Source organism: Vigna radiata, chromosome 5 (genome assembly GCF_000741045.1).
Source record: "Vigna radiata var. radiata cultivar VC1973A chromosome 5, Vradiata_ver6, whole genome shotgun sequence".
NCBI lineage: Eukaryota > Viridiplantae > Streptophyta > Magnoliopsida > Fabales > Fabaceae > Vigna > Vigna radiata.
The window spans coordinates 21,326,049-21,338,496 of NC_028355.1; the positions used below are offsets into that span (position 1 = coordinate 21,326,049).

Sequence of the window (12,448 nt, forward strand, 5' to 3'; positions counted from 1 at the left end):
CATTCCATTACGTACTACTCCATTTTCCATTGTCATATGTAAAAAATACATTATTAGAGTCATTTTGGTTCCATTTCTTACCTGCCACTCACATATTAATAACCTCACAAATTAAAGTACACAAAAGAATGTATTTAAAAGAAAGTATTTATATGTGTAAGTTTAACCTAGTGGCCAAAATAAGGGACCTAGCTGGGTGGCACATGATTCTCTTCCTTCGCATCTAACAAGCCATTAAAATTGACCTAAGTTGCTCCGCCCGCACCACCTTTCTTCAATCTTCTTCTCGCCCTTTCCATCTTTCTCCTACCACCACCTTCTTTCGCGTGGAAAGGTTCTTCAATAATGGTTGACAGACCTGAAAAAGTAGTTCACAGCAAAAGTGATTTTGACTCTCACGCACGCAAACGCTGTAAAGTTTTAAATATACAGAGTTTCTGTACTCTAAATTCAAGTCAGTTACAGTGTGCATTCCATTTTTTAAGTTAGTTTGCAGGTTCATCGAAAATAATTTCTTTAATATAATATACTATCAAACATGATAATATTTACTTAAAATTATGTTAAAAATACTTGATTTTGATATTATACTCATAGTGTGTGTGAAAATGATTAGAGAACACTTTATGATACAATAATTTCATCGACTTCATTTAAGATGTTATTTTTCACGACAATGGTTACTTTAAAGTAGTTTCTGATTACACTGAAGCATGCATATTTCAGTATCAACAACTCTTTTCTGCTATAAATTCATGACGTAAGTCAAAAGCTAGAAATGACAAAAAAAACTACCACGATAGTATTCCACTTTTAATACCCTAGATGGACATCCAAACATGTAGTGAAGGATTCACAAACTAATTTTAACAGAAAAGTTTTTTTAATTGACTTTTTTTACTAAATTTTTATGAAGAAATATATTTAAATTAGGTAAGTTTAATTATGACTTAATAATAACTTACTAAGATTATGAGCATTATGATCATCAGTGCTTGTATATGGTGCATATTAATTATATTTTACATGAAAAAAAGGGCATAAATGAGTGTTGTGTACTGTGTGCTACATGTCAAAAGCTATTGCTGGAATATTAGTTTTGTGAATATTTTTCAAGAAATTTATGTATTATGTAGGCAACAAATTAAATGAGGAAGGCAAGGAATTAATTACCGTGCATGTGACTGTTTGTATTTTCTATCATCGTCATCATGGTCTTATTATCATCACATGGTTGCTTTTGGTTCTGATCATGCCCGCCAACTTGGTTCAATTCTTGCATTGATTTTTCTAGCCTGGAGCGAGCAGTGGCAAAGAGCCACGTGGCATCCATGTGCTTGCAGATCAGGCGCGCAGGGTGGTATGGAATCTTGACACGCATGTTCTCACAACCCGACTTGATGCTACTGTTCATGAACATTATGCAGTCCATGAGACTCTCTTTTGCCATTCCTTTCATGTCATATGCTTGTGATCTTCTCCAAAGGCTTTTCCTATGGCTGTTTGCAGGGTTGGATAGGCAAAGAGCACGCGTTGAGTCACTGATAGCTGAATCTGCGTCCTTCAGTAAAATATGACACTGAGCTTTGTTACTGTAAATCACCATTCTCTCTTTCCTAAACTTCAAGGGACAAACACCAAGAGCTTCGGAGTATTTCACCAAAGCTTCTTCAACCTTTCCCAACCTGAACTTGTGATTCGCTTGTTGTTTTATCAAACTCACCAAAGCCTTTGCTTCCTCCATGTTTTCCTCCGAGAGTACCTTCTCCTGGTCCCTCCTATCCACTTTCAAATCCATCACTTCTTGCAATACTGCTCCAACCTTTTGTCTGCTAGGTTTCAAATTCAGAAGAACCTTTGTGATGGTCTCACCCACGTTTGATTTATCTCCAAGGTTTTTAAGTTCAATTAAATCAGTCAGGTAAGGGACGGCAACATCAAGAACTTTGTACCTCGTATCTGGATCCTTGAGAAGGAGAAGGAGACAATCAATACCTATATACTGCCAATCATCTGAAGATCTTGAAAGGTTACCTAGAGCATTCACAACTTTGGGTAACTGAGCAATGTTTTTCCTTCCTTCTTTACTATAACACAAGATTCGTATCAGTCCAACCCCTGCTGGTGAAGTGTGATTTATCATCCCTCCCCACATATCACACAAGTCCTTGAGAAACCCCTTCTTGCATATGAGATCCAGAGCCCTATCTTTGCAAGCAAAGCAGTTCAGAAGATAAAGAGACCAACACTGAAGCTGGCTAGCCCATTCCTCTGCCTTGCGATTCTCCATCTCCAAATCCCCAACCCCTCTTGTGAGCAAGTTTCTGTGATACTCCAGCCTTTTGTTTTCCTTCACAGCTACGAAGTCAACATAGACCACTTCTAAACAAGTGGAAGCCAAGTTCAAGGCCAGCTTCACTACCTCTTGCTCGTGCAGTACTACTGATTCAAACGTGCTTTTGTAACTGGCCAAGTGACCAAGTGCTCTAACAGCAACTCTTTGCTCAACCCAACTGATCTTCCCCCTGAGAAGGTCTAGCAATGGCGGTATCACTCCTGATTGGACGGCCAGTTGTGCAAACTCCTCCTTGTTCATCGTGTAAGAGCCAATGATGTGAGCAGCGTAATAGGGTATGTATATGTTTTGATTTGTGAGAAGCCAGTGGCTGTCGTTTATCCCTTTGTGGATTAGACTTGCCATGCACTTGAATATTCCGAAGGAAGGGAACTCTGGGTCGCTGGGTTGGGTCATTGCAATGTGCCACAGTCCACTGAGCACCAGCACGTGCTGTTCATGATTCTCTCCCTGAAATAATTGTTTGAAGCAGGTCGTTATTCCAGCCCTTCTGAGAGATGCATCTGCTTCTCCCATGCTGCAGAAGAAGCAAACCGGGTTGATGCAAATATGATCGCTGGCGTTGCAAGGAGTATTGGGAATAGGGGTTACTCTCTTTTTCTTCATTTGGGACTTCATAGCTGTCTCAGTTGATTGATTTGTGAGAGTAGAAAGGTAGATTGTTGTGTGTTATATGAGGAACCTTGGCCAAAGGGGTTGAAATAGGTTGATGGAAAAAAAAAATTATGTAATAATTTATCCACACCTATTGCCCTTCATTATCCAATAAAGCAGTTTCGTTATCCTTACAATTGCTAGTGACAAAACCATCCCTTTCAACTATTTATGATAGATGCATCTCCAAAATTCAAATTCAAAAATTCTAACAATTGGTTAATCTATATGACTCAAGTGTTATTAACTTCTTGTGGTGAATTTTAAAATGTTGAATACTTTCTTGTTTCATAGATCAATTTACCGTAACACCAGTTTTGCATAGTTCTGGCAGTCTTTTGTACTATTTCTCAGCATGATATCATTTACGACGCACGCACGCGAATACCTCCAAAGATCTTGCTTGAAATGACCTTGTGTTAATTTTTTTTTTTCAATTCTCCACATTTTCAATGCGTTGATTTGATAACAAGATTTTTTTTTCTTCGTATTATTAGTATTGTTCCAAAAAATAATTTCCGAACTAGCATTCCATTCATCTTATTTATAGGGGCCACTATGCTGATAAGAAAAAACGAATTCCAACGTGAGTATTTAATCCTTTATTTTTCCTTAAACGAGTTAATACTTAATTAATTAAAAAACTTAATATTAAAATTTAATTTTGGTAATTTGATTTCAATAAAATAATTCATTGATGGAAAATATTTACTTCTATTAAGTTCAACTAATATTTCAAAATTTAATACATAACTTTAAATTAATAAAATAAGTGTTAAGATATATTTGGATAATAGTTGTAACTTAATTTATTTTTTAAAATTAAAGTTTCATTAAATATCAATAATATCTATTAACTTGGAAATTTATAATATTTTAACTTTTACTTGTCGTTGTTATCTAAACTGCTCTGGGACAATTCAACACAGTTCTATAATACTCAAAAAAAAAGTTTTTTTTTCTTTTTAACTTTTTTATTTTGACAAGTTTCTCTTAATTGAGCAGTTTGGTTCGGTGGGTGCTCTCCCTCATTATCTACGATTCTACGTTTGTTGTTGGAAGCTCAACGTCCCCGACACCACTTTCTTTTTCTTTGGTCGATAACCCGACAATACTTTCTAAATCAAACACTTGTTTACCTTCAGTTTTTTTCTTCTTTTTATCTAACTTTTCTTACTCAAGAATTTATCGTCCTTATGCGAGAAAGGGGATCACGTAAGCAAGAAAATCATAAGACTTTGATATGTTGAGCACAGTGTAGACTCGTGATGCTTTTATAGTTTTCTATGCAAGTTCATCATCATTCTGTCCCGTATCCAGTAAACTTAATAAGATCTTTTGTCAACAGCTGTAATGTTACACCTATGCCTATAAAGCTTTTCTAAGTAAAAATGAGTACAAAAAGTCTAAGTTAAACTGAAAATAGATGGTGGGATTTCACCACTGATTTCTCGGTTTAAATATTTTGAGAAGCTAAGATAAAAAAAAGAGGTGAGTTTGTGAGGAAAGATGAGGGACCACATCTTCAAATGGCAAAACAATCCCCTTCAAATCAGTTCCAGATTGTGGTCCCGTCACATTGCTAAATTTGCAGCTTGAGATAAAAAAAATATAGAGGGCATCTCTTAGAAAGCAGAAATATAGATTAAAAACATGATTTAAGTACAGTGGTGGTGGTCTCAAGAATATGCGGCTGCCATAGGTGGAAAGCATGAATAGGATGTTTCTTAGATTTCATCTTTCTCTTAAGAATATTATTTCAGATCATGCTTCAAAGATTCCTTTAACTAAGCCAAAACATTATTAATTGTTTCTTCGTACCATTAACAGTTCTTTTCTCATGATGGCAAGGACTAGATTTAATCTCGACACGTCAAACTATGCGGAATTTAGCATGTTTTGCTCGGATATATAACGGTTTTTAACTTGTTCAAATCCAAATCCACATGCTGTCATGCTAGAGAACTTTCACTAGTTTTCTCTTATCTCTTGGAAAGGCTTAATGCATAGTTGGTGTGGTTTTTGAAATATAACAGATAAACGTTACTTTTAATTTAATTTGTCGCAAAGATGTTAAGTGGGTTAGAATTTGCATTTTATCTAAAAAAATTCCAATTCGACTCTATCATATATATGCAATAACTTACATCACACCGCACCGAACATAATATTCCAGAACTCATGTATGCGATTCCACTATATAACACACACAATTGCAAACTAAATATAGATTATTATTTTTTATACAAAACTTAAAGCAATCTTTCAGAAATAGAAACTCGAGCTAAAAGATTATCAAAATGTTCTAGATATTCAATTAAAGAACTCTCTTGTTTAAGTTTGACAAGTTCTGCCACAGGATCGTCGAAGGTTTCATCATCAAACCTATTTCCTACCTCTTGAAGAATCTATTGCCAATCTTTACCCTTAAAATCAAGATTTTTGATGTAGTGATCCATAGTTGTATCTTCTAATTCGAGAAACTGCTCTGGAATTTATGTTGTATGCATTTGAGTGATGAAGAACTCTCACAGTAAATACGCTCTTGAAAATTAATAGTAGTTTAAAGTTGGCGTTCAGGCTACAATGAATACAGGAAAGAAACCAAGCCGTCAATAATTTTTTTTGTAAAGTTGTAAAGCATGAGTGAATTCTTCTGCTTCTACAACATTTCTTTCCAAAGTCTCCATTATGCTTTCTAAATCTTAGTTGGTGACCATTATTTATAGCAATGACAACCAAACAGACGAAATATTTTCATTATAAGATATTTATTTCTAAAATAAAATTAATTTCTATAGACATAGTTATGTATAAAATTTTCATATTCGAGTAACTATATTTATTTATTTACTAGTTTAATCTTAATTAATTATTTTTTAATAAAAAATAAAAATTAAATAAAAACATAATATTATTAAATATTTAATACGAAAATGTCATATTAACATTTCAACAATATCAAATATTTAAAAATAAATTATAATTTATATATTTCAAATTAAAATAATGAATGAATTTTGATTACAACCAAAATATTTATTAATTTTAAAAATGTTAATACAATAAAGTTGATGAAATTAAAAATATATATATCTAAAAATTATAAAAAAAAAGGTATCAAGTTAAAAAAATAAATTAAATATTTCTTTATTTTATTTCTTTAAAATCTAATGAAATTGTTCATTTTATACATCAAAATAAATTGAAATACATACTTGAATAAATTGTAAAAAAAATATTAAACTATGTTAGATCGTGATAAAAAAGATTTATAACAATGACCTTAAATGATTGTATCACAGCAATTGCAATATTTTTATAGGTGATAAAACTACTCTTATAATAATGAGTCAAAAAAATAAAATAAAAATTATCAAAACAATATTTTACATGATAAAAATAATAACAAATCAAAATATTAAAAAAAAGGTAAAAATAATCGTATGTATGTTTTAAAAATATTTTAATACATCATTAAATAAAATTGAACAAAAAATAAATATATAATTAAGGATAGGATAAAGTAAAAATACTAACTCAAGAAAATTTTTCAATATTAAACTAATTAAATTATTGAAAGATAATGAGAATTACTTCCGCAAAATAAAAGTTCTTTAATTGAAAAAATAAGGAATTAAGAGAAAAAAACATTTTTTATTATCTAATGAAAGATATATTGAATATTTGAAATCGAAGTTAAATATTTTTATATAAAAAAATAAACAATAAATAAAAATATAAGAGAAAATTAAGTATTCAAAATATAAAAACTATAATTGCTAATGTATAATTTGAACACAATCATAGTTATAACAGAGAAAATAACTATCAAATGAGTGAATATTAAATAAGTAAAACAATTAAAAAATGAAAAAAATAAATTATATAATAAAAAAAGATAAGATTATAAAACGTAAGATTATATATATAAAAATGAGAACAGAAACTAGTATTAACACATGACCAAGATCAAAATCAGAGATATTAACATAGTAATTCCTATCTTTATATTTCAATTTATGAAATTAAATATTATTAATATTCATATTCATGTCTAATCAATATAAAAGTATGACATCAAAACATGTTTATTTATCACTTGTTCCCATATTTAATCCAAAACCCAGGTACGCCCTTTCACTAACACTCACACGCATTTGCAAACTAAATATAGAAGTTTTTATTATCTCCAAAGAGCATGTAATATATACCCTTTTCATACAACAACTATATTTTAAAGATAGAATTAGAAAAAAAAAATCTAATTTTATTTAAGAGAGTTATAACACTAAAAGATGTTTTTTTTTAATATAAAACACGACATTAAGATGTGGGACTATTTAAACGGGTCTTTTTACAAAAATTAAGAGAAAATACAATAAAATAAAATTTATTTATTTATAAGTTAAAATGAAATTATGTACAAGTTAAAAATAAAAATTTTAAAATTTTAAAACAATATTTTACAGTTTTTACTCTAGTAAGAACGTTAAGGATTTTAGAAAAATTTGGAGGTACACAATAAGAAACCTTGAGGTGCAGAAAGAAAGCCCATAACTGCTATTTCATTGATGTTTTCAGAAAACCAAATAAAACCCACATAAGTGGGTGTTTTCACTTCTGTGTGTAAATTAAATTCAACTTAAATGCCTCTCAAGTTATTCATCCATCAGGTTGTTTGGTTTAAAATTTGGTTGATAATTAATTTTGGATTTCTGAGTATAATTAAAAATATATGTTTTTAAATTAAAGAGAAAATTTTAAATAAAAAATTCTAAATAATTTTATAATTTTGAAACGTATGAGAGTTTTAAAACCTCCAAAATTACAATGAAAGAAGAAAATATGATAAGACAAACGACATACACAAACAATATGAAATTATATTTAAAACCAAATTTTAAGAGGGAGTTTCCAATACATGAACAATTGATTTTCATATTGCCAAAGGTAAACATTGCCCCCATTTAGTTAGATTATATATTAATAAATAGTTTTGATAAGAATAATGAATGATGCACAGACTTTCCAAACTTTATTCTCAAAGATATGAGATCTCCAATATATTAGTTAATACAATTTCATTAGAATATCAATTTTTGTATATAGAGTGAAAACAAACAAACAATAAGAAAACAATATGTCTAACCTAATTGTTGTTTAGAATAACAAACTAATTGAGAATTCTTTATTTTGTTTTCCAAACCAAACAACCTAAATTTAAACCTTATTTTCTATCTGTTTCTTTGGCCCCTGGTTTCATCGACTTAATTTCTTTCTATATAACTAAATTGAGTGCAGATGGTGTAGTTTGAGAAAGTTTGGTACCTCTAAGAAATAATTCCGTATAGGTTCAATAATTCAGTTCTGTATTTAGGTATCTATCACGGAAGTGTCAAAGTTTGTTAACCATAGCGTCTCACCCTTTTTCTTACTACAGCATGTCATGTGTCCTACGATGCATAGAGAGCAACCTTAGTCATTGATCCTAGGCCAAGTGTTAGAATGGGTTCTAGGCCTAACTCAATTTCACAAAACCGGCTTCTAAAGTGAGGTCTGCACCACATTTATATATTATAAATTGACCTTATTTCTAGTCAACGTGGGACTTCCAAAACCAGGCAGATAAGGGATCATTGAAGAGTTTCAAAAACTGTTCATACCATGCATGTCAACATGTCACTGCATCCTCTGTGATCACATTCACCATCACTACATCATCTTCTATGTGCATCCAGGCCATATAAAGTTTGGGATATTCATCCAACATCTCCACCCAATTGTTCGATATGTTGCCAAACAACATTATGGAGCATACGACAGACGAGAATTGTGCTACGAAATTCCAGCTATGTGCAGAAAATATTAGCAGGTATCCAAAATCAACCTGCATAATACTAATTCATTATTCTTTTTAGGATAGATTCGCGGAAAAAATTGCAATATCAAACGAGATATATGTTCAATTTATATAAAAAAATTGATAGTAATTCTAATCCAAAATCTTTTATGAACGAGTCTCTTCCACATTTAGTTACATTAACAATTATGAGTATTGCAAAAACCACTCCAGAGGAATTTTTATCTATATTGTACAATTTTAAACTTTTCATCAAACAAATCATCGAGTCTTTCAAAAATATGATTCAATCAAAAAACACAATACCAATAAATATAAATTCATCACACATAAATAATTAACATATTCCAATCCAAAACTTAACAATGAATTTAAGAACATTGTACCGTATGGACCGAACGATAATAAAAATCATCTTGAAATTAATCTAGCCAAACAGTTGAAGATGAACGATAGACCAGAATTCATAATTATATTTATCTAAGGTTTAAGGTAAGAAATTATTAGAATCATTAGATTGGGATTGGACTGTAATTCTCAAGTTCACGACGAAAAAAGACATCAGAAAGTGAAACTGGAAGACTGTGAGAAAGAAATTGTGAAAGTGTTTGAAGTGACTTGACCTCATAACCAAAACAAATATTTTTCTTGTAAGATGTTTAATTTTTTTCATTTCTACAATGTGACTTAAACCCACATTTATATTCCCCCATCTGAAATCAAGTTTAGAGAATAAATTTAAAAGATCTTTGTCATGTTGCATTTTAGGCATTCTAAAAGTAAGCGTTGACAATTAACAATGGAAGGTAAGAAAAGAAAATAGAAGTATGTATGTATATGGGCCCGTTATAAAGAAGATTTGTTTTTCCCCATATACAAGTGCAATGCAACTATTTCCAACTGGTAAAGCAGAAGATAATGGTCCCAAATCCTTTCTGGGTCTTAGCACACATGAACTGGCAATTTCATATACCTGCCAAAAATTGTCTTATGCCGGCATATGAAAAATTATTTATTTCATATTCATAGATATTTATAAAATTATTATTTTGCTTTAATTTGAAATATTAACATGATTAAATGAACGAAAAAACTATTCATTTTCATGGTTTGAATAAAAAACAGAAAAGAGTTGTTTTCGTCATTTACCTGTTTATGATGTTAGATGAAATGAATTACTGTGTGGTATTCAAATACACTGTTGGTGGATGTTTAGAATCCAGGAATGAAATAAAGAGAGGGAAAAGACGTTTGACTGAAGAAGATGATCCAGTTACAGAAATGCAGAAAGCAATTGTATTTTGTGTTTTGCTAACTTAGCCTTTTTCAATTAATGCACCACGAATATTTTTGCTAAATGAAGTTTTCCCTCAACGGGAACCATCACAATGCCAGAAAATAAATATATAGATATACTTTTTAAACATTTATATGCTTAATATTCTTTTCATAAAACTTATATTTAATTAACTAAATTATGTAACATAATTTAATAGTCTTATGTAGAATTTTCAAAATTAAAAAATATACTACAGTAATCTATATTTATGAATTTTAAAGAATAATGTGAATAGCTATTATATTTAAACATTAACTAATCCATTATCTAAAATTTTACTCTTAATATATAAAACTGTTCTGAAAAATGACAATTGTTAAAATGTCAAGACTGGTGAGGATATGCTTTGTTTGGAGTGATATACAGAAGTGACAAACAAAAGAAGTAAAAGAAGAAACACAAAATCACGGGAGTTTAGAGAAAATTCAAAGAGAATTTACAGGCATGGTCAGAATTTATTATCTAAATTTGTTATTTCAGTTCATTTTTATCCTTTTACTATTTTTGGGTCTAATTTCATCTTTTAATTTAAAAAATAAAAAAAACTCAATTTAGTCATTTATGTTAGACATTAATGTGTCTTGTGTCAATTTGTAAAAATTTTAAATTTTTTATTTTTTTAATTTTTCAGAATTTACATATCCTTATTAAAATAATTTTTTTAGAATTTACATATCAAATAACTTCACTTAAATATTCAAATTATTTTATTTTTTCATATTTTTAAATTATAATTTTTTACACTTGTAAAAATAATATAATTTGAATATATAAGTTGAAAAATCATTTTAACATTTATATATAAGTTGTAATTAAATTTAATGACCAATTTAATCTCAAATTAGAGAAAATAACATTTGATTGTTTTAAAAATAAATATATTAAAATGAGTCAAAATTTTAAATAGAGATTAAACTGAAAATAAGCATGTCATGAGAGTCTCATGTCGCATGACACATGTTAGTTTATATTTTTTAAAATAAAATAAAAAATTAAAAAGAATTAATTTTTTTATGAAAAAAGATACCGCTTTAACATCAACTTAACATAAATAGCCAAATTAAACATTTTTAAAAACTTAAAACATTGAATTGAACTAAAAAAATAATAAGGGAACCAAATCACCAAATTAGAGGTTAAGCCAATTTAAGAAAAAGTATATTTTATAAATATTTTTTTATACATTGTTCCAACTTTTTTTATTTTAACATAATTTGAATTTAGAATTACGTTTAAATCTTTAAAAAAACATTTATAATATATATAGATGACGTGAGTATATTATATCATAAGCTAGGAGAGGATTTTATGGATATGCTGTAACCCAAATTCGTGGGGTGAACTGGGTCCTCTCAAACTTGGTGTAATTTTCTTTCCTTTCCAATTTAGAGAACAGAAAAACATGTCAGAAAATGCATTTTCATCTTATAATATATATATATATATATATATATATATATATATATATATATATATATATATATATATATATATATATATATATATATATATATATAAACACACGTATATACACTAAAACTGTGCATGCAGTTGCTGATAATTTGAGGAAAATGTTATTGTTCAAGATCGTCAATTACTGAATCTTGTTGACATTGTACTTATTAATTCGTGTGATAAATGACAATATTCGGAATTTAATTTTCCATACAGAAACCTTACATAATCCAAACATACCATTTTTTATGATAGTGATTTTGTCATGCAAGTTAGCAATTTTTTTTGGTGTGTGTGGTTAAAGTGATTTAATTAAGATAAATATATTGTTAAAAGTATATATGTCATGAAATATTAAAAAAAAACATCATAAACAATATTTTAATTTAATGAGAGATCAAATTAGAAATATTAAAATTTAGATGGAGATTACTATATATATAAAAGCATTTACATATTATTTATTGTCAAAGACATATGTGTTATTTTAAGTGATATCTTAATTTGATGATAGACCAAATTAAAAATATTAAAATTTAAGAAAAGGAACCTAAAAAGATTATGGTCCTCGTTTGTAAACACCTACATGTTATTTTTAGTTCTTTTTTCTTCATTTCATCAAAAGAAAAAATTTAAAATGTTATATAATTGAAAGATCAAATATCATTTTTATTTATATTATTTCCAATTGTAAATCCAAATACATTTGCATACTTCTTGTATACTATTTTATACAGAGTATTGTTGATTAATTGGTTTGGGTACATAATCTAAGAATAGT

General features: G+C 29.0%; 1 protein-coding gene across 1 annotated transcript; it reads right to left on the minus strand.

Moving 5' to 3' along the window:
* Positions 1 to 7: 7 nt before the first annotated feature.
* LOC106761345 lies at positions 8 to 3,040 on the minus strand. The gene is made up of 2 exons (XM_014644887.2): positions 1,174 to 3,040; positions 8 to 358 (listed from the first exon to the last, which is right to left on the minus strand). Exons 1-2 carry the CDS (start codon positions 2,972 to 2,974, stop codon positions 246 to 248), a joined length of 1,914 nt encoding a protein of 637 aa, XP_014500373.1. The 5' UTR covers positions 2,975 to 3,040; the 3' UTR covers positions 8 to 245.
* Positions 3,041 to 12,448: the final 9,408 nt, after the last annotated feature.